The sequence below is a fragment of the Mixophyes fleayi genome, chromosome 5, assembly GCF_038048845.1.
Source record: "Mixophyes fleayi isolate aMixFle1 chromosome 5, aMixFle1.hap1, whole genome shotgun sequence".
Lineage (NCBI taxonomy): Eukaryota > Metazoa > Chordata > Amphibia > Anura > Limnodynastidae > Mixophyes > Mixophyes fleayi.
The window spans coordinates 86,284,207-86,306,337 of record NC_134406.1 but is presented as its reverse complement, the minus strand read 5'-3'; the positions used below and the strand labels follow the sequence as shown (position 1 = coordinate 86,306,337).

General features: G+C 38.5%; 1 protein-coding gene across 2 annotated transcripts in view; it reads left to right on the top strand.

Annotated features, from left to right (window-relative positions):
- Positions 1-3,359: 3,359 nt before the first annotated feature.
- The window catches only part of CNTNAP2 (contactin associated protein 2), a 1,405,747-nt gene continuing 1,386,975 nt past the window's right edge, over positions 3,360-22,131 (top strand). The window contains exon 1 of one of the 2 annotated variants that reach the window (XM_075212518.1): positions 3,360-4,211. In XM_075212518.1, coding sequence (XP_075068619.1) covers positions 4,118-4,211 — 94 coding nt within the window. In that variant the 5' untranslated portion in view covers positions 3,360-4,117. The remainder of the gene's footprint in view (positions 4,212-22,131) is intronic. The other variant, XM_075212517.1, reaches the window with a different exon arrangement.

Here is a 22,131-nt window from a genome sequence, read left to right as displayed (position 1 = left end):
CACGAGGAACCAGATGGACAAGTAAACATGAGGAGAGTCAGTGGTCTGCGTACAGCAAGTTGTACCACTGCTAAAGTGAGGAGGAATGTCCAGGAGTAGAGAGGAGGTAGTGAAAGTCAGTGGTCTGCGTATAGCAAGTTGTACCACTGTCTATAGTGAAGGAATGGGTTCCAGGTGCAAGTAGGTAACGGGGAAGTCAGTGGTCTGCGCACAGCAAGTTGTACCACTGCTTATGTGAGAGGATACTTGAAACTGGTGCCAATGGGAAACAGGAGTCAGTGGTCTGCGTTCAGCAAGTTGTACCACTGCTATATATATGTGAGGAGGGGCACGAGGAGATGAATGGAATACAGAGGATACACGGGTGGCACACGGAACTTGATCCCACGATGATAACCACAATAATAACTGACAAGCGCTGCTTGAAGTATACAAAGTCACTATAGAGATCCAGGTAATAGGAAACAAAGTCAATAGTAACAATAGCTTCAGTAGATGGAAGACTCCGGAGATGAACACAACACAGTCCAGACGGATATGCAACACAATAGCAAAGTCAATGGAAAGTATGCATACCGCGGTTCAGGAGAGCAGGCTGTCAAGGAGAAGTGCAGGGATACCTGAACGGCTGAACGCCGGCAGGAGGAGAGACCACTGGAGGATGGAAGCGGTAATCAGGTTGGTGCAGCGCACGAAAGGTAACCGGTAATCAAAGGAGCAATACTCAGGAAGCAGTAGTAAGTAAAACTGCAAACATGATGAACACGGGAGAGTTGAGGCTGTCTGATATCCGGCAGTAGTAGCGGAGGCAGCGGAGGGGAGACACGCTGAACACAGGAGAGTAGAGGCGGTCTGGAATCCGGCAGCAGTAGCAGATAGGAATCAGTGGAGAGCTGACACGATGAACATAGGAGAGTTGAGACGGTCTGGAACCCAGCAGTAGTAACGGAGGCAGCGGAGAGCAGACACGCTGAACACAGGAGAGTTGAGGCGGTCTGGAATCCGGCAGCAGTAGCAGATAGGAATCAGCTGAGTGCAGACACGATGAACACAGGAGAGTTGAGACGGTCTGAGATCCGACAGCAGTAGCAGATAGGAATCAGCTAAGTGCATACACGATGAACACAGGAGAGTTGAAGTGGTCTGGAAACCACAATCGTAGTAGACAGGAATCAGCTGGAGCTGAATACACGAGGAAACACAGGAACACCTTCAGAGGCTCATGGGGAATGAGACTCCAAGATCAGGCAACTAGGTAATGATCACAGGTGGTTTAAATAGGGAGGGTTGCCTGATCATCCAATTAATTAAAAGCAACAGGTACTGAAGGTTTCATAAGGGCTGCACATGCGCAGACCCTCAGGATGGCGGACGGCCACGGTTTCTGAACACAGGAGAAATGGCACTCACAGTCCGGTGAGTGACAACATCCAAGAGGAGATGGTGGAAAGGCAGTCAGATGCACGAGAGAGGAGGGTGGGGGGGGGGGTCAAGAGAAGTGATGTGTAGAGTTGAATGTCATCAGCATGAAGGTGATACTGGAAACTGAAGGTAGAGATGAGATCAACCAGGGAGGTGGTATACGGTGAAAAGAGTAGTGGGCCAAGAATAGGGACTCCTACAGGGATGGCGGAGGGGGTTGAGGATAATTCAGGAATGGAAACTGAGGAGTGGTTGGCGATGTATGAGGGGAACCATGCAAGAACAGAGCCAGAGAGGTCGAGGGAAAAAAGGGTCTTCAAAAGGAGGTGGGTGGTTCACGGTGTCGAAGGCCGCGAAAAGATCACAGATAAGCAGGGAGAAGTGACCAATTGATTTAGCCAAGAGGAGGTTATTAGTAACTTTCCCTGGGGTGGTTTCAGTGGGGTAGAGGGGGCGGAAGCCAGATTGATGAGAGTCAAGGAGAGAGTTGTCCAAGAGGCACCAGGTGAGGCAATTGCAGACAACCTGCTCGAGTAGTTTAGAGGCATAGGGGAGAAGTGAAATGGGGCGGTAGTTAGAGAGATAGGTGGGGTCAAGATTGGGTACCAGAGATGAGATAAGGCTCAGATCAGAGGTTGATTTAACAGGGGGTGAGGGAGAGTATTGTGAAATAAGATTTAGGATATATGAAGGGGTGGTGGTGTTGAGGGCTTTGTAGGTAAGGGTGAGTTATTTGTATTGAATTCTGGAGGACACAGGGAGCCAGTGTAGGGATTTGCAAAGTGATGCAGCAGATGTGGAGTGGTGAGAGAGGAACATTAGTCTTGCAGCAACATTTAGGATGGATGGAAGTGGGGATACATGGGTTTCAGGAATGCCAGATAGCAGGAGGTTGCAGTAGTGAAGACAAGAGTTGATGAGAGAATGGATAAGAGTTGTGAAAGCACTGGAGAGATCATACCTATCCTATTATTGTTATAAAAATAGAAATGATGCACAATAAATGTGTTTGCTTTTAAACCATTGAAGATAGTGTGCACCAATAAAATTGCAGACTTTTGTTTATTAAGAGGAGTCACATTTGTACAATAGCAAAATGGTTAAGACCTTGTGGCTTGTCAGGTCTCCAATATAGTTTTCAAGTAACATTTCTTTTTTTTATTGCTGCATATATATGTATGATTTGTGTACATAAAAAATGTAATTTCCCCTAATGAAAATTGTGCATTTTCCACTTCCATTTAAACTTTTCTTCTTCTTCATTTCTGAAAGCGGTCTGAAAAGATTTCTCTGGGTTTAAATTTAATATGAATGTAGATGTAATTCTTGAGCATTGCCTATTGCCTGCCTCTGTTTTGTGATTTCTCAATGAAATAGACAATAAAGAGAAAAAAATATGAACAGACATGCAAACACATAAATACAAGATTTTTGCATACTTGCATTTTGAAATTGAGAGCTTCATAAGTTTACTAAATCAAGTTATTTTGCCAATTAACTACATTAATGTAACAATTGTACAAACATCTATAGAGGCATTATTTATCAAGGATCATTTTTTAAAATTTGCAGAAAATCTGTGATTTTAAAAAAACAACCATTGATAAATAATGCCCCTAGAGTATAAATGAATATTGATTTTATATTTTTAACAGCATATTTTTGAGTATGATCATGTGGATAATACATAATGTAATTCTATGATTTTCTGTTTTAGACAGTATTGCATGCATTAAAGTACAGTAACTTCTGTTAAAAGTCACTCGACTGCTAGTGAAAGGCCATCTACTGATTAAGAATTGAATTGCAGTCAGTAACCTAAGCATCCCAAGATCCCTGATCAGCCTTTTAAAATGCCCCCTCCCCCTTCCACTAGTCTGCAGGAGCTGGTGCAGAGATTAAATCAACACAGGGTTCTGCTACAAACCATCCACGGTAAACCTGACAATACTCTGATCCCTTAGATTCGTCTGGGTTTGCATTTTAAAGCAAGATGACAAAATTAGCTCTATGAAGGAACTCAGCAGGTCTGGGAAGGATGAGCCGGATCGAGTCTTTACAAGCTGCTGCTGCAGTACTGAGGCTGTTCTTCCTCTTTGCTGAATAAATATAGAACTGTTGTGAATCTGTGTGTGGGGAGTGTCTTCTCGGACTGCCTGCCCTACTGTGTGCGTGCTTATATATATACAGTATGCCAGTGTGTATCTGAGCTAAGGCTATTCCAATCACTGTAAGAGGAAGGACTAAGCTGCAGAGGCAGCATCAGCATCACTGCTCCCAGCCCCTGCTCTCTCCATTCCTATCCTAACCTGCTTCCACATGACCATTTTGAGATTCTCCTGTATAGATACACATCGTTTTTTGACCAGCCTGCTTTATTTTACATTTGACTCAATCTCCTTCCCTATTTCTAACCATGGTTTTCAGCAAAGAGGGAGCAAGTTTGATACTTGATTGTTGAAGACGAAGAGGGGCTTAGCGGCACAGTTTAGGGTCTAGGAGAAAAGGGGGGTGAGCTTTGATATTCTTTAAAAGGGGAAACCCTGTGCCACCCCGCGCCCTCACCTTCAAAGAGCACCCTACATCACTACCCCGTTACCAAACCTATCACGACAACAGAGGAAGGCACAGAGGGAGAAGTTACTGAGCTATCCCTGTGGGACCTGGAGTTAAACCTGGGAAACATTGAGAAACCATGGTTTGGATTTGCAGAGCCATAGGCGCTGCTCTTGTCCTGTGGATTTTGAGCTGCCTGTGCTGCAGAGCTTGGAGTGCCACTCCTGAATACCGTAAGTCTTAACACCGTCTTCTCTATCTTACTTTTTCACTTGTTTCAAACTGTTCTCTTACAAAACATGGCAGCAAATATTTGTTAAGTGCAGCATGAATAGTGCTATTGAGGATTCTCTGCATCATGAGCTGACACTCTGCACATAGTAAGAGTTGGCCTTTCGTGAAAGTTCTGCATTTTTTATTTTATATGTGTTTATTGTTTTTATCATCATACTGATAGCATCAATACATAATGATTAGTATGGAAGGGTATATTTGCTCAAATAACTGTTGATGCTGTCCGATTAATCATTAACCCTAAGAGGGAAAAAATTGCGTTGTAATCTGATGGTGCATACCTTTAGTATTAATTAGAATTGTGTTGCAGTCATACTACACATGAAGAATTTAATTCATAGCTTCATTATGAGCCGTTTACAAAATAAAGCTTAATGATGATTGGATCAGCTGTTTTTATAGCTCACGGCTTAGTGCATGATGCTGCATACACACTTTCTAATAGACATACATCGGATGTTAGTGGAAAAAGTTCAGTCTGCATTCATCTTTTCACCTCTGATTAGATTGTGGGAACCATTATAAATCATTATGGTCACTTTGTGCAGTGTAGCAATATTTGAAAGAACTGTGAGATATATGGAGGCTTTATATGATGTTTCTTTGTTTTTTATTATAGCTTTGTTTAACCAAAATGGCATTAAGATTATTTTAGGAGCTTATTATGTTTGTCCGTTATGCTGTTATTTAGACAATACATCAATAAAAGTGCACTTAATTTAAGATATATTGGAGGGGATCCTTGTACAGTCATAAGCTGCCATTAAAGTTGGAATAGAGTCTGCTTTAATGGAGCTGGAGAATATACCACATATGTGACTATCTTTTGTATGCAGCTGTGTGATTTTGACAGTCAGCTGTAGTCCATGTGGTTAATAAATCAGTAATAAGAAACATCAAAGTGGGAGCTGTCATCAGAAATTCTTACTAAATGACTGATTACCCCTAATGTACTTCCCTTTTACCATAAATTATTACTGTGATTTAGTGATGGGCTTGTAAGTAGCTGGAGGTTGAGGTTGCATTTTATACACTACTGTATCACTTTAGACTTTCTTCAACTAGTGTTGCACTGTAGGTGTCTACAGTAAAAGTATGGTTTAGTTTAAAAATTAAGCTATAAAATGTCTTATAGTAATTTGAAGCCAGCCCTATGGTAGCATATAAGATTCAACTTACATCAACTACTGTGCTTCATTTCCAGTGGAAAATACAATACATTATAAGTGAAAATGATGATAATATTATGATTATCACTTCTTGTTGTCTTATTTGCAGCAATTTGCCTTGCACTTGTAAAGTTGCACTGGTGTAACTTTGTGCCTTGTTAATACATTCTGTGTAAGTCTTTCTAATGATGGATTCAAGAGCCAATGTTAAGGCACTTTAGGTGATTTCACACTTTCAAACAAATTATCTTTAAGTAGATAGTTGAAAGTTGAAACCAGTGGTTGTCTGCATGAATCATCAAAAAAAAGGTTCCAAAAAATGAAACTGACTATAATGTTTCAAATCAAAAATCTAAAGAAAGAGTACATAAATTGAATCACTATCAATAAAATGTATATGTATGTATGTATTTTGAGATAAACCAGTGTCTGCTGTTATGCTTATTATAGTCTGTTTGACTCAGCAAATAAAGAGAACAGCAGGTGTTACCCTTTAACAAGTTAAAATCAGTGCTTAATCTTAGAGACAGATCTGCCCTCTTCAGTTCTCTTGCTGATTGCAGCTAAGGAGATTGCAACTGCTTACCAAAAATTGCATCTGATCATTTAATTCTGTCCTTGTTTTAATTTAATCAACCTACATACTTTACTTTATGAATGATTTTAGGGAGAGGATTCAACAAGAACAAAAAATAATCACTTGGTTTCATTTGGATAACCCCCATTTTTTAAAAAAATGAATATTATATGTAAAACAAAGAATAATTTCACAACATAAGTTTTCTCTTTTATTACTTTGTGTTGTTTAGGCAAATAGTTTAAATTCATAAATGTTTATAAGGAACAACTCAACCAGGAGAGGTCATCACTAGACAAAGAGTAAGAGGATTGTTCATTAAACAGTCTCACATTCGCTGCTTAATATTGCACTCTCCATTTTTAATATGATAGTTTGAAAATAAGAATATTATTGTTATTAATGCAAAATAATTAACTAGCAGAAAAAAGTGGAGCATCTGCTTGATGGAATAAATCTATTTCTCAGAACAGGCTGCAGTCTGTATGATACCTACATCTCAGCAGTATTTTACTGCACTGAATATGGTAGTCAGAGAGGTACAGTACTTTATACAAATATAACCCAGGCAGCTATCACTGCACTGGTTATGGATCGCCACATTCAGTCTGCAGTGTAACTGCTGACACATTACAATGCACCTTCTCTATTCACAGTAAGTGCCATCAAGTTCAGATGTGAACAGAGCACACAGCAAATATGAAGTGTTTAAAAGCATTGCTTATGATTTAAGCTAAAGTTCATGACACCCATGCTACCTTTGAGTCATATTCCCATAACTTAGATATAACTGGCATTCTTCTAGGTATTTTGATTGTGAAAACTGAGTCCTTGGTCACTCGACAATAAAGTTAGTATACATGGGCAAATTTAAATTTCTAAAAGTAGGTGTTTATACGTTGTAGTTCTTTAACAAATAGTGATGTCTTCCTTTAAAAATAGGAACAACCCAAATTCATGATTACAGCTGGTAACTGGAGTTGGTTACTTATTCAGGGATCAACATCCTATAAAAGTTTGAATGATTGGACAGTTAATATTGTTTAGGTAAGGGTCAAAGTCCTACAGAGGCTGAGGTGCGTTCTTGAGAACTGCAGGAGACTCAGATACAGAAACTCTGAAGTTATGTGAGCTGTAGGGAGGATGTTATATCTATTTAAAAAAAAGTGGCTTGACTAGTTTTTTAAAATTTGCATGAGAGGAAAAAATATTTGATCTATTCCTAAAATTATGAATTAAGAACCTGTGTTAAATGTTAGGGCAAATATTTTGCTAACATTAAATTACACAACCTCAAAAACAACCAATATTCAATTCCCCATTGTAACAATCTGCCTCTATCTGCAGTACATCATCACTTGTTTGGATGCATCTTAGTCTATATTTGATCCTACCTGCAAGGGGTTAAGCTCTCTGATCACCTGTGTCTGGCTTTTTAAAGACTGCCTTCTCCAGCAGACTGGTGTCAGTTCATCAATTTTCGCTGTCGCTGATCTCTCTTAGAACTCCTTTGATCTGGTCCTGAATTAGATCACGGTATCTGAATCCTGTTTGACTTTGTATTGTCTCTTTTCCTGTGACCCTGACCACAGCTTCTATTGACTTTGCTCCTGTCTGCTCCCTGGTACTGTTGTGGATCTCTGGCTTCTGACCCTGGCTTGCCTGACCTATTATCTGCCCCTTCCATGGACCATTCATTTTCAGCTTCAAGACAGCATATTAGTAAGCCCACTCCCATAATTTCTAGACAGTTTCTCTGCCTTTGTATTATCAACTTCACAGTACTCTGCATCCTGAGTTTCCCGTTACCTCTTGTGGTTTCCCAGCATTTCCACCATCATCTGTGCTTTTGCAGCTCTGCTGCAGACCACTTATTTCATTCAGCTGTCACTTGTGTTTATCCTGCTGTTATTGCGACTACTACTCCCAATATCTGCTGCTATGGTATTAGCATCCTGAGTTTGCTATGGCTTTTACAGAATTTCAGCTATCACCTGTTATTGTGCAGCTCTGCTACGAACAATATATGATAGTTAGCAATGACCTGTGATCATCCCGCCTCTGCTGCAAACAACATATTTATAAGCCTTCTGAGCATCGTTCTATGTACCTTATCATTTTTCTATTGTTGCTTTTACTTCTGCGACTATATTATCAATTACATTGAAATCTGCATCTGCTACCTTCTGTGCCTGTGGTCTTGTGCTTACTGTGTTTGCTGCATATAGTATTTACCTGTGTGATCCTTGTTTGAAATAAAGAATTGTTTTAATTTTCACTACTTCCTTGGTTTGCATACTGGGAACCCTGACACTCGCTATGTGCCACTATCACGACATCACACAGTGTCTGTCAGCGCTCATTTCCAGGTACTACAGTACCCGAACATCACTGATTTTTCCTACCTGGGGTGCGAATAAAAATCGGTGAATGTAGTGTCTTCATGACTGTGTAGACACTTTGCAGTACATTGAGGGATATTGATTTCACCCCCCACCCTCCCCTCCTCAACTTTCTCCTTTTTTTTTATCACTTTCTATAAGTATATTCTGGTAAAAATATGAAGACAAAATTGTCTTCATTGTCTTTTTTAGATGAAATTATTGTACCATACTCCAATTAACCTTTAGAACCACAAATGCACATTTTTTGTGATTACTAAATTAGAAATTGTTGTTCTTCTTCTCTGTAGGCAATTATTATTTCATATTTGATAAAGATTTACAGGGTTAAAAAAAAAAAGGGGCGAACACAACCGCTGATGTTAACTATTTTGTTGTGAATGGCAGTTATTGCAGATCCTAAATGAAGAGTGGGGGTGTAAACATTTTCCCAGTGTCAATCTCATGTCATTTGTTGCTTCTTTCATACGGGTGATGTCGTCTTTCTCAATTTCCGATACATCACATACCTCAGAAGTCTTAAAACTTTCAGTCTGGATAATGAGTTTTATAGAAAACTGTATTATTTCCCTTATTCTGAGGCCAGTAGATATCTCTCTCACTTTACTGCTAACTCAGTTTGCAACGTAGCTGTAATACTCTAGCTGTTTGCATGCACAGAAGTGAAGCAATGGTCCGAGATCTGGAGGTTGAAGAACCCTTTTGAATGTTTCACTTATTGCTGTCCTGGATAATGATTATCTTGATACATTTACAGCATTTTTATGTGACACAGTCAACAGAATGTTTTAGACATATTTAATTCATACTTGCCAACTCTCCCGGGATGTCAGGAGACTCCCGAATTTCGGGCAGGTTTCCCGGACTCCCGCGAGAGCAGGCAATTCTCCTGCATACTGCCTGCTTCCTAGTGAAGTGGGCAGAATGGGTGCCTCAATGACGCAATTCACTGTGAATCACATCATTTTGGCCCCACCCCCACAACAAAATGATGATGATTTTTTTTTGTGGGGACAGGGCCAAAATTGCGCGATTGCCCACATCCTGCCCCCTCCCACCCTCCTATCACGCCCCCTATCCGGCATCTCCTGGAGGGTCCCAACTAAACAGAGAAACATAATGAAAACTGACTAGTCCTGCTTATAAGGTACTGAGCGAAAATGGTATCTGGCATATTCAGCAAGTCTCTCAATTTCCGTACCGCAAGTGTCTATTCATTTGTCCTGCAACCTCAAAATAAGTTGTTGAACGCATTGCATTCATGTAAATTGAATGTTTTGCATATGTCACAATCAGAGAACAGATACTGTGACCCCTATTGGGGGCCTGACCTGCCTGTTGCACACCTTTGCCATGAAACAATGATTCATTCATTATTCTCATTGAAGAGTCATAAATGTAACTACCTAACCAAACAGATAGTAAATCGACAATAGGGTCTTGAAAAATCACAATCTTAAATTAATAGAAAATATTATTAAAAAATTAAAAACTTATATCCTACAAAAAAACAAATTGTGCAGTTTAAACTGGCACATTTGTGGGGAAAAAACACTTGTAAGACATAATTCTTAGAATTAATAAAAACTATATTTTATTTGAGTTTTTGTGTCTTTAGTCTCTATGGTGTTCAGATTTGCATACTGCACTATAGCTATCTATGCAAGCTATATCTCGCTATTACATGTTCTCTAGCAAGTCTTCTAACAAGGAATCATTTCATAAACAATAAAACTGCAAAACCTTAGCCAAGCTTGCTTTACCACGGTATTGTATTTTTTCAAGGTTAAACAGTAACTAATGCACTTCTATTATAGGTCTTTTAGAAATAAATAAATTATCCTCCAGTTTCCCTCTGTACAGAAGATTTACAAGAACCTTGAAGTTAGCCATAATGTTAGACTAGAGAGAACTGTCTATATATTCATGCTGGTAAATTTACAGTATAAGGAAAACACAATCAGATCATCTGTATACAATATATATTATTATTATTATTATCGTTTATTTGTTAGGCGCCACAAGGTATCCGCAGCGCCGTACATGGTACAAACATTAGACTATACAGGGAAAATAATACAGAACAGTAAACACAAAGTACCAGAACTTCAGAAACTCCAGGCAGACAAATACTGTAAAGACGGAGCGGAAGAACAGGTCTGGAGACAGGAGGGGAGAGGGGCCCTGCTCATACGAGCTTACATCCTAAGGGAGGGTAGACAAAATCAGGCACAAGAGGGAGCCAGTGAAGCAAAGGGGAGAGAAAAAGGAGCCAGTGAGAAACAGAAGAGGTGAGAGGTTAAGTGGATGGTTGGTAGGTCTTAAGGAACAGGTGAGTTTTAAGTGCCCGCTTGAAGGAGCAGGCAATATATGAGAATGAATGTAAAGAAGAGAATTGTGTGATGAAACAACGTCTCTATATTGGGGACTTTAGAAAATGACAGTAGTTCTGATTCATGTTTCAGAGTAATGATAGCAAAGCATTAGTGTGTAGATTTTATTAATTACTGGTAAGGAAATGTATGGTCTGTATCTGGAATAGTGTTCCAAATTTGGTTTTGAAACTCAATCTGTTAAAGCATTATACTAAATAACACTTATCTGGTGTCCAGCATTCCTCCTGAACCAGTGTTTCCCCCTATATTTGTAGTTTTTCCCATTTCTACTGAGATGGGCCTTTCTTCAAAGGACAAAGTACTACCTGTTTGAAGCAGAAGAAGAAAGAACATTGATGGGCTGGTACGGACCACCAGATTGGGAGGAATGCCAGACTCCAGTTATGTTATATTCACTATTATTTCTTCCTTTATGATCTTCTTCCAGTTCTGAATTTTAAGTTTTCAGTGGGATTATCCTTTAATTATTTGTGCTTCTTTTACGAATCATGTATTAATCAATGTGCTATCTGACCACAGATAAAGCACACGCTGTGCTTTTTATAAAGATTATATTGTAGCGTTTACTTCCAGGAATATTTGATCATAACAATGAGGTGAAGTGAGGGTAGAATGTGTAAAACTATAGGGAATCTGCTTTCTATCAGTAAAGAAAAAAACAAAACATAAGGATCGATATAGACCGTGCAATAGACTCCTAAGTCAGTTGTAACTGTTTGCTCGTAGGAACATCACATCAATTAGTAAAAGCAAAAATGGAACAAAGAATACTAGAAAGTCCACTATCTTTAACATAGAGGTAGTAAGTCCTGGAATCAGCATATTAGCATAAATATTGATTTTTTTTTTGTACACTTCTTGTTTGTAAATATGTTACCTATTATTGTGTGCAATGTTTTTTGTTTCTTATACTAGGATATTATATTAGTTGCCACTTTAATGAGTCTTACACTCCCTTTGCTGTGCTTAACAGCCATCAGCTGGGAGAATTTAAAAAAGAAAAGAGTGATTAGTGTTGAAGAAATTATAATGCCACCCTCTATGTCACAGTTTACTCTTTCAAATGTTGTTTGAATCATAGGTGGCAGACCTGGTGCTTTTACTGCAATAGACGTATACACATTTAATATTAACACCCAGTCCCAATGGCAATTACTTAAACAATATCAGACTTCTGCATCACATCTTCATTTAATGCAGAAATTTAATTCAGAAACCTTTTCAGTCACAACCAATTAAAAATTCCAATTATTTGTCAAGACTAGCCAAACTTTCTTCTGCCCCCAAAACCACATACTTAAATGTTGGCTCCACATAAGTCTTTCACTCTCGCACCTTCACTAAACCAAGGATCATCCTTATCACACGTAACACTGGTAATTACACAAGGCCTAGTTGGTTGATAATTTCCATTCTTTTAGTAGTCAGTAAGTTTCAAATGTTTTCATGCAGTTTTATTCTAATAGTTGAATCTCTTACATTCTGTGGGAAATATGACTAATATATTACTATTCTCTAGAATGGCTCAACTTAAGTGGCTGCATTCTTATGAATATGAAAAGAACAAAATTGTCATCCAAAAAGTGCTGTACCAGATCTCTTAATGCGCCCCTTCCCCCCTACTTCGATGTGCAAGGAAGGAGCAATCTGTTCCTAGGTAGCTGAGCTTTGGGCTTGTCATTAGCTGGACTGAACATATTTTGGGTTCATCATTTTTTTTTTGTTGGTGATATAAAGCCCTGAAAAACAGTAGTATAATAGATATGTCACTATGATCCCTTAATATATGCAGTACATGGAGATTTCACTTACGTGATGCGGTGTTCAAATGTGTTGAGGAAAAAATATTATTTTGTACATACTGCTAATCATTGAAAAAAAAAATCAATTAACAGGCTTAATTTACTGCATTTGGACTGAAATTAAACATTTATGTCAGTGTTTTTTTTGCCTGTGCAATACACTGCACTTTTTTCAGTATAACAACTTTTGCCATAAAATAGCATGGTCTTGTATGTAGCTGAAAGACTTCTATGGTATTGTTTCTAAGGATAGGTCAACCCAGAAATAAATTATTCAAATTAAATACATATTCTTATTTCTATGAATATGTTTTTACCTGATTGCTTTCTATCTGATTATTTATAGCTGGTTATATATGTGCCAATCCTGCTGCTCAGCTCAGGCAGTAAGCTACAGATTCACTAACCTAATTGGACAAGATCTGTCCGTTCAAAATCTGAAACCAATCAGCCAGATTATTTCTGACTTTTATTTTATTGTGAGCAGAGGATGACTGGTAGCTGATATTGGTCATTTTATAATATGCCCCTATCCTCTTACACGTAGTTTGCCAGTGGTCTCTCCTTTCAGTCATCTGAATTACCACTTCCTGCTGGAAGTTAGTCCAATCAGGTATTTCTATTCACAAGTTCCAGCAAATCCTGAAGAGCAGGCATCTGATTCCTCAATCAGAATATTCTAGGCAATAAAGAGGATGCAGCCGATCAGCCACAACATTAAAACCACTGACAAGTGAAGTTAATAACATTGATTATCTCATTGCAATGGCACCTGCTAAGGGGTGGGGTATATAACGCAGCAAGTGAACAGTCATTTCTTGAAGCTAAAGTATTGGAAGCAGGAAAAAGTACTAAGTGTGACAAGTGCCAAATTGGGATGGCTAGACGGCTAGGTCAGAGCATTTCCAAAACAACAGGTCTTGTGTAGTGATCCCTGTATACAATGGTTAGTACCTACCAAAAGTGGTCCAAGGGAGAACAACTGGTGAACGGGTGACAGGGTCATATGTGCCCCAGGCTCATTGATGCGCTTGGGGAGTAAAGGCTAGTTCATCTTGTACAATCCCACAGACGAGTTACTATAGCACAAATTGCTGAAAAAGTTAATTCTGGCTATGATAGAAAGGTCAGAACACAAGGTGCATTGGAGCATGCTGCCCATTGGTCAGAGTGCCCTGCTGACTCCTGCCCCACACCAAAAGTGCCTTCAATGGGCATATGAGTGCCAGAACTGGACTATGGAGCAATGAAAGAAGGTGGCCTGGTCTGATGAATCATGTTTTCTTTTACATCATGTGGCCGGCCATGTGCTTGTGCGTCGTTTACCTGGGAAACCTGGTGAAGAGATGGCACCTGAATGCACTATGGAAAAAAGACAAGCCAGTTCAGGTCACTGCTCTACTGGGAAACCTTGGGACCTGGCATTTATGTGGATGTTACTTTGACATGTACCACCTACCTAAACATTGTTCCAGACCAAGTACACTCACTCCTTCATAGCAACAGTATTTATTGATGATAGTGACCTTTTTAAGCAGCATAGTGCACCCTGCCACACTGCAAAAATTGTTCAGGAAAGGTCTAATGAACATGACAAAGAGTTCAAGGTGTTGATTTGGTCTCCAAATTCTCCAGATCTTAATCTAATCGAGCATATTTTTGGATGTGCTGGAAAAATAAGTCCAAACCATGGAGTCCCCACATTGCAACTTATAGGACTTAAAAGATCTGCTGCTAACGTCTTAGTGCCAGATACCGCAGGCCACCTTTAGAGGTCTTGTGGAGTCCATGTCTTGACAGGTCAGAGCTGTTTTGATGGTATAAGGGGGAACTACACTATATTAGGCAGGTGATTTTAATGTGTTGTGGCTGATCGGTGTACATCATTGCACTTAGTGCTGCCCCAGGAAAACTAAGGAGAGAAGGGGCTGTGTAATTTGCAATAAGGGGAGGTGATAATAAAGAATTTTCAAATAGCAAATATTATTTGTAATAGTTTTCAGCACATAAAAAATATTTTATAATTTATATGTGGCTTTCACAAAGATACATTTGAAGAACACTTTATAGTGTGAATATGACAGAACACAGAAATTCGGTGTTACTCTTGAGAAAAGTTGCTATTAAACATTGCACATCAAAGTGAATTATTGAAACAACAGTTGTTTATCTACACAATAGTTATCAAATAGTTATTATGGTTTTTATAGCTATATCGTTATTTTTATTTATTATATGTTACTATAGACCATAGCATTTCGTTATGTTTATCATTTTCTGAAATCAATACACTGTGAAAGTTTACAGGCAACAGCTTTTGCGGAAACTGTCTATCAGAAATTCAGCACTGCAGATCTGCCAGTATGTTACTGTGAGAATAGTCACTGGTGGATCCTAGACTGCACGTTCAGGTTTTCAAATGCTCATTAAGAAACAAAATAAGTTTTTTTAGGTTTCATCCAGATGGGCACTTTTTGAAAGCCTAATGTCATGGAAAAAAAAGTGGGAAAACTTGGTGTGGGCAACATTTATCACTGCTACTTGTGAGAGCAGCACAGATCTATCAGCAAAGGATCAGTTATTTTTGGTCAATGTAATGGCACCTTCACTTTCCTTATGTTTCCTAATGTTTGCATCAGAATGTGACACAATTTCAAAAAGCTTTGTCTGGACGGACCCTCAATGTGAAAAAGGCATGTCACACGCACTTAGTTGATTCCATTCATTCTAGATTTATGGAAGACAAAACCAGTTAAGATGCCACACTTACATAAAAAGAACGTTGCATACATTTTAATTTATTGTTTATATTTATTTACCTTATGTAGCTCCCTTCATTTTTATCCTTGTCTTTAATTACCAGTCATTTATTTATTTTTTTATAAATTGCCTTTTTTCCATTATTCATGTGTCCTTTGTTTTATTTTATTATTTATTTTTCTTTCCAGCTGATTCCCCGATACATTGATGTTTACCTCTTGACCGACACAGCATGGCAGAGCCTAAGATGTGATCACAAAATGGATTTACTTCTATGGACATTACTTGTTTGTGTTCTAGTGCTTTGATTTAATTGCTGTTTATTTTTTGTCTTTTACAATCCAATGACATAAAAATGCCCAGCATATAATTACTGTTATTTCCCAAAACAGCAGCAATTGTCCTGGTAACAACTAAAATAAATAAGCAGAATGGATATCTGCCTGTATTTAAACATGCTATAATGACATTTTTCAGTTTAGGATTTCGGGATTACAACAACACAGTAATACTCTAGGAGAAGACTATATGGGCACATGGTTGTGAGTGCGGTCTCTGTACAGTGCTGTGGTATTAGTGCCACTATATAAATAGATGAAGATAACAACGATGGCTCAAACCTTCCTTACAATTTTACTAAATATAAGAGCTTTTGAGGAGGCAATAACATTTCTGTCAGGTTCCTGACCCACAATTGCCTTTCATTAAACTACATATAGGACTTATTAAATGCAAATCTGCATAGGGATCATTGTGAAACATGTGGGTTCGAATATATTTTTCACTAATTAGTGAGGCAAATAGAATTGGTGTAGTAGAAATTGATTAAAATGTTAATAATTACATTTCTGATTTAGATTAAAGAATTAATACAGAAGTGTAAATCTTGAGCAGTTACGATGGCCTAGTGATTGTCGTTGAGCCTTCAGTTTTACAGCGTGCTATCTGTGTAGATTTTGTATGTTCTTCCCATGATTGGATTGGTTTCCTCCACACACTTCATTTTCACCTAAGGTCCAAAGACATTATGGTAGGCTAACTTTTTGCTCATGTCTGTATTGAAGAAATTAGATTGTAAAAAGAGCCTAATGATAATGGTTTAGTTTTATGTATAATAAGGACAAGAAAACATTTTTCCATACACATCAGGACTTATCACAGGCTGTACAAATGATTTGTTCACAGCTATGTACAGTATCTAATATATAAATGCTTAGTGGCGTCTGTCTGTCTGTGTGTGTGTGGGAAAAAAACACCAAGTTGCAGCGCCACCTGCTGGGCAGAGTTATACACTGACCTACTAAATTCTTAGTGTGTGTGGGAAAAAAAATCAAAAAGGGCTGAAATTTGGTAGGGCTCAAACTCATTTTCGTGAGGTAATTTTACCTCATGAACACACATGTGTAGAGGCGTGCGTTAGTGTGTGTGTGTGTGTGTGTGTGTGTGTGTGTGTGTGTGTAAAAAACTATTTTCTCAGAAAGGGCTCATCCAATTGACCTGAAATTTGGTATACTGACATTATTTGACAAAAAAATTAGAATAGTCAAGTCAGTTAACTTCCATCATCCCCCCTCCCCCCCGTGGGAGGGGTAGTAAAGGCTAAATTTACGAGTTGAGGGGTCAAACTCATTTTCGTGAGCTAATTTTACCTCATGAACACACATTAAAAAGGCCGCTTGCATCGGGAAGTAACGCTCTTCCCCTGAGGAGGCAGGGCTAGGTCCAAATGCATGACAAGAACCTTTTTAAGACCTTAAGTAGCTTGATTTGACTAGAATGCATGAGTATCATGCACGGGTTACCTTGTATAAAATATATGCTGTGCACAAGCACATGGAAATGCTAGCTCATTTTAATACACATGCACATAGAGAGATATTCTAGATGTGATAAGATAACAGTCTTTTAATCTAATTTATTCTTTCTTCTACCATTTCAGAGAATAGTTTTTGGCAAGCATCTAATTCAAAATGTCAAGCTGTGCGCATAATAATATTTTTTTTTTACTTTAGGAAATATATTACAAACCTTTTGAAACTGGTATCAGGTTAGTGCAAACTTGCCACACTCCCAGAATGTCTGGGAGACTCCCGAATTCCGGTTAGGTCTCCTGGACTCCAGGAGAGCAAGGTATTCTCGTGCATCTGCCCACTTCCTAGTGAAGTGGGCAGGATTGAAGCCTACATGATTTGATACTCAGGGAATTTCGTCATTTTGATTTTGTGGCACAATGTTGCAGTTGTGTAATTGCATCACGGAGGGGGGGGGGTGACGTGTTTTATTAAGCCCCATCCCCTCCATCCTCACAGGAGGGGGAGATTAAAATGTTGGCAATTATGGGTTGTTAAGAGGTCAGAACTCTGCAGTCTATAATGATGAGGACACAGAGGTTTATAGAATGTCGGAAATGTTTTGCTGATTATTTTAAACTAGACAATACTATATTATGCTCTAAAACTATCTAGTTAGATCACACAGCAGTGCATACTTTAAACTCAGTTGGACCAATATCTTTAGACATACAGTATAACACACTATTCTAACAACTCTAGAAAGATGAGCATAGGCTAGTGTAGCGAAGAGTCAAGTGCTAGAATCCCCCAACAGGAAAGAAAAAATGTTTAAGTTTTTTTTAAAAGTTGTCCGGACAGTCTTGGCACTGTATAAGTTCTTGCACATGGTAGTGTGAATTGTAGATGTTGGAGAGCATATGTGTAATCCATGCTATGTATACTGGATTTGTGTATCCACAGAAATTAGGAATATTTTAGAAAAAGATAAAATTGGAATTGCCCCTTTGGAATTCCTTTGCTTGCCCCTGTAGAGGTAGTGTTAATTCTGCAAATGCTATTATATAAAATAAAATTTCTGCTTGCCGTTTAAGCCTTTAAAACATAAATGTAGCATTTTCCCCCTCAAAATAAAACGTTCCTTTTTATTAAGGGCATGAACAACAAAATTAAAAAGAAATTGCTTATTTTAAGTGGTTTCCATAAAGTATAGTTAGATGAGTGTAATAACTCTGTCAGCAAATATACTGATGGGCTAATGGGTAGCAAGTTAAGATAGACGTAAATTATTCAAGTAGTTGATGGGTCCCACATCCTCCATTAGCAGAATGATCTCTCTGATACTCAAGTAATGCTCTTTAAGCTGGATATTTGTGAAGCAGCTTACAACAAGAAGATATGGAACTTGGAGAAAGTTCTTTGATATAGTACTCATCGGCACTCGGCATGATATATAAAAAGTGCATAATGTTTTTAACACCATGGTAATTTGCAGATACCCTTGGCAGCCCCCACTTCATTGATAAAGCAAACCTAGATAGGAAAGGAAAGGGCATGAGGAAAAAAAGACATTTACTATAGAGCCACAAGTTCAATGCACGTGCAAAAAAAGTCGTGCCTTCTGTTATTGAGAATTATTGGACGAGATTTACTAAGGGTGGTTCTTGTTGCTGTTTGCTCATTGGATGTAGTTTTCAGATCCAAACTAAAGGATTTATTACCCTGCAGTTTAGGGGCTGACAATTAAAACAGCATCCTATGGGTATTAAATATTCTATTGAATTTTTGTTTCTGCTTTATATAAATAATAAATAATAGTGCCCCCTTTATGTAAATGATAAATATTAGTGACCCCATTGGGAAAAAAAAAATGTTGTGTCCCGTTTAAATAACTAATAAATATTAGTATCCCATTTAGATAACTAATATTTATGTCCTCTTTAAATAAATTATACCGGCCCGAGAAATATAATTAACATTGCTGCATTAATAATTTTATTAATATCCCAAAAAATTTTAATCAAATTTTGGGACCCTAATAAATACCTACCTGAAATTTTCTTTTCTTGAGCCAACGTAATTCATATGGGGAACAAAAGAAAACCTGATCAACGGAATAAACCGCTCAAGAGGAACACCTGGCGCAAAAAAAGTTCATCTCTGATGAGCCTGAGCAGCTGAGCAACCAATCAGGAGTGTTGTCTTAAGACACTGCTATACAACAGAACTTCAAAACAGAAAAGATGCAAATAAAATTTCAATTTAAAATAAATTGCATAAGAAAATCTAATCACAACAACAATAATTAAGAAATAATTTAAAATGATAAAATTGGTCAGGCTGATTAGTTTATAGGGGCAATAAATTAGTAACTCCTTGTTCAATGAGCTGCTAGCCTAGATGAGGGTCCTTGATCTATGGAGTTATTAACTGATGTATTAGTGAGGTTGCAGGGGTCACAAGAGTAACTTTTTTTCCTTAGACAAAGGCCTGGCTGTTGATCTCATAGGCTCCTTGGTTTTGGCTTGGCCTTGACTGGTGATTGACGGCAATGACAAAGGCAATACTGAGGAGCTCATCGGGTCCCGTGAGGTCTCACCTTGAGGTAGAACAGAAGCACAGCACACCGAAGTCTGGCCAGACCACACCTGATTAGGGCAGGTAGTGAAGCTGGTGCTGCTTGGGCCAGTTCTTACATGTCATGTGTAAATTCAGTGAGTCCTCTGAGCATAAGACTCACCTGTGCAGAGGTTCAGGCAGCAAAATTGGACCACAAACAAATAACACTCTTGTCCAACGGATGGTATCCCATGTAGACTGGCACCAGGGGTCAAATGTCCCCTACTGTAAACTCTATAGACTGATTCAGGGAAATATTATGTGTTGACATTTTATAAATACATTCAAAGATTTAAAACAAATCATGGGTTGAAGGTCAGTACATGGAAAGCTAGAGAGCTTGTTGACATGTGCATGTGAATTTCAACTGCTGTTTCCCATGCACAGCATGACTGACATGCTGAATAAGCATAGAGATAATTGTCATTGATGTAACCATGCACAGGCAATTCAAACGACCCTGTTAGAAAACAAATGACAGTAAGCAGTTTTTATTGCAAGTTATGCTTTATTGAGCAGGAGACACTCAGATGAGTTTATGTAATTTTGAAAATATTTCCTATGTAGAAAGATGCATATTATTTTCAATTTAGCAAATGTATCTCCTTTCTAAACAAATGGACAGTGAAACACAAGATTCCATTCCCTGATAGGAGTATTTAACTGCATGTTTGTTATTTATAGAGGAATTTGAGCAGCAACTGTGGGTAGTGGTGCTTACAGTTGCAATAATTGGGTTTAGCTCCTGTTTAATGGCACAGAAACAGACTTCACATAAATACAAGTGTTAACCCCCTCCCTAGAAAAAAAACCTGTTCATTTCAATTTCATAATGTTACAGTATATGCATTGCATAAATCATATTCCTTTAAAGTACAGCATATAATTGAGCATTCTAATTACCAACTATGTGTTATATTTTTAAGATAAACAAAACTGCAAAGAACTATTAACCCTCAAAAATATCACTTTGTTTTGCATATTGTTCTTATGCTGGCAATATATGGGCTGATTCTGCTGCACATCTCGATCACTGATAGGTTGGATCACTGTCAGTACACACTATGGCTTGTTAGTGCGGTCAGGGGGTGACAGCTCACTTGGATTGATAGCAGTAAACATGCCTAATAGTGATCCAATAAAAGTCGATCCGGTTATTATCAGGCCTGCTGCTCATTCTGGAGCCAAGTACTCTTGGATGTTATGTCAATTGCAAAATATTGCCAGTAAAATTAAAACTTGTCACCAGAGAGCTTATGGATAATGAGCTAATTGTGAGCAAAAAGATTGACAAAACTTTCCTCAAATAAGTTTTTGAAACAAATATGTTAAATGAAATTATTCCAGTTTAAATTCAATCAATTTGTGTGCTGTTTCTGGGGCATATCATACAGTACTTAAAAATTGTATTTTGATATCCTAAAAGAGAAACATTTATATGCATTTATGTAGCGTTGTGCACATCTGACAAGTGTGTCTTCTTACGGCCGGAGAGGAGAAATGGGGAGGGAATGGGAAGTCTAATGTAGGCCATGTACAGTTAGGGCGTCTATATACAAATATGGCTGATGCAGACCAAACGCATATACATATACTCTATTCCCGGTGTTGGAGGGTAGGTGCAAATACACAGTGATGATGATGACCAGCAGCAGTAGCTAATGGCTTCTGATTTGAGTATTGCAGATTCACCCCTCCAGCTGTTACCACTTCCTTCATTGCTCGTGACTATATTACGGGATTTAGCAGATACATGTTTGTTGGACTTTGTTACTATTTTCTGGTCAGACCAAAACAGCACAAGCTATATAGTGATACATACTTTTTTTATATTTACAACTACCAGCAAATGCACGTCATATTAGCAAGGTGAATGTCAGGGCCGTGACTAGGGCTGTGCGATAGTGCTAAGTTAATGTACACCGGCTACACCAATTAATTAAGCTGATCTCTCAGTAAAGTACTTATGTGCTTACGTATTTATTCAGGGCCAGACTAAGGGCCACATGGGCCTGGGGCTGAAAATTATAAAGGGCCTGTTGTGAGAAGTGCCGTCCCACTGGAGGTGTGGCCAATGATGTGTGGGTGTGGCCAGATGTTTGTGGGTGTGGCCAGCACCATGGAGGGCATAGCCTGCACTTCCGTCCAGCCACCTACATCTCCCTCCTATCCTTCCTTATATAAAGAGTGCAACACTAACTGGTTCTCACAGCATGTATGTAAAGTGAAGAGTGGAAATACATCCCAACCGTTCCTCATGCTGGGACAAGCACTTGGCTAATCAAGATAGTCCCCTAAAATCAGGACTACCCTGGTGGAATCAGGACAGTTGAGAGATAAAGGT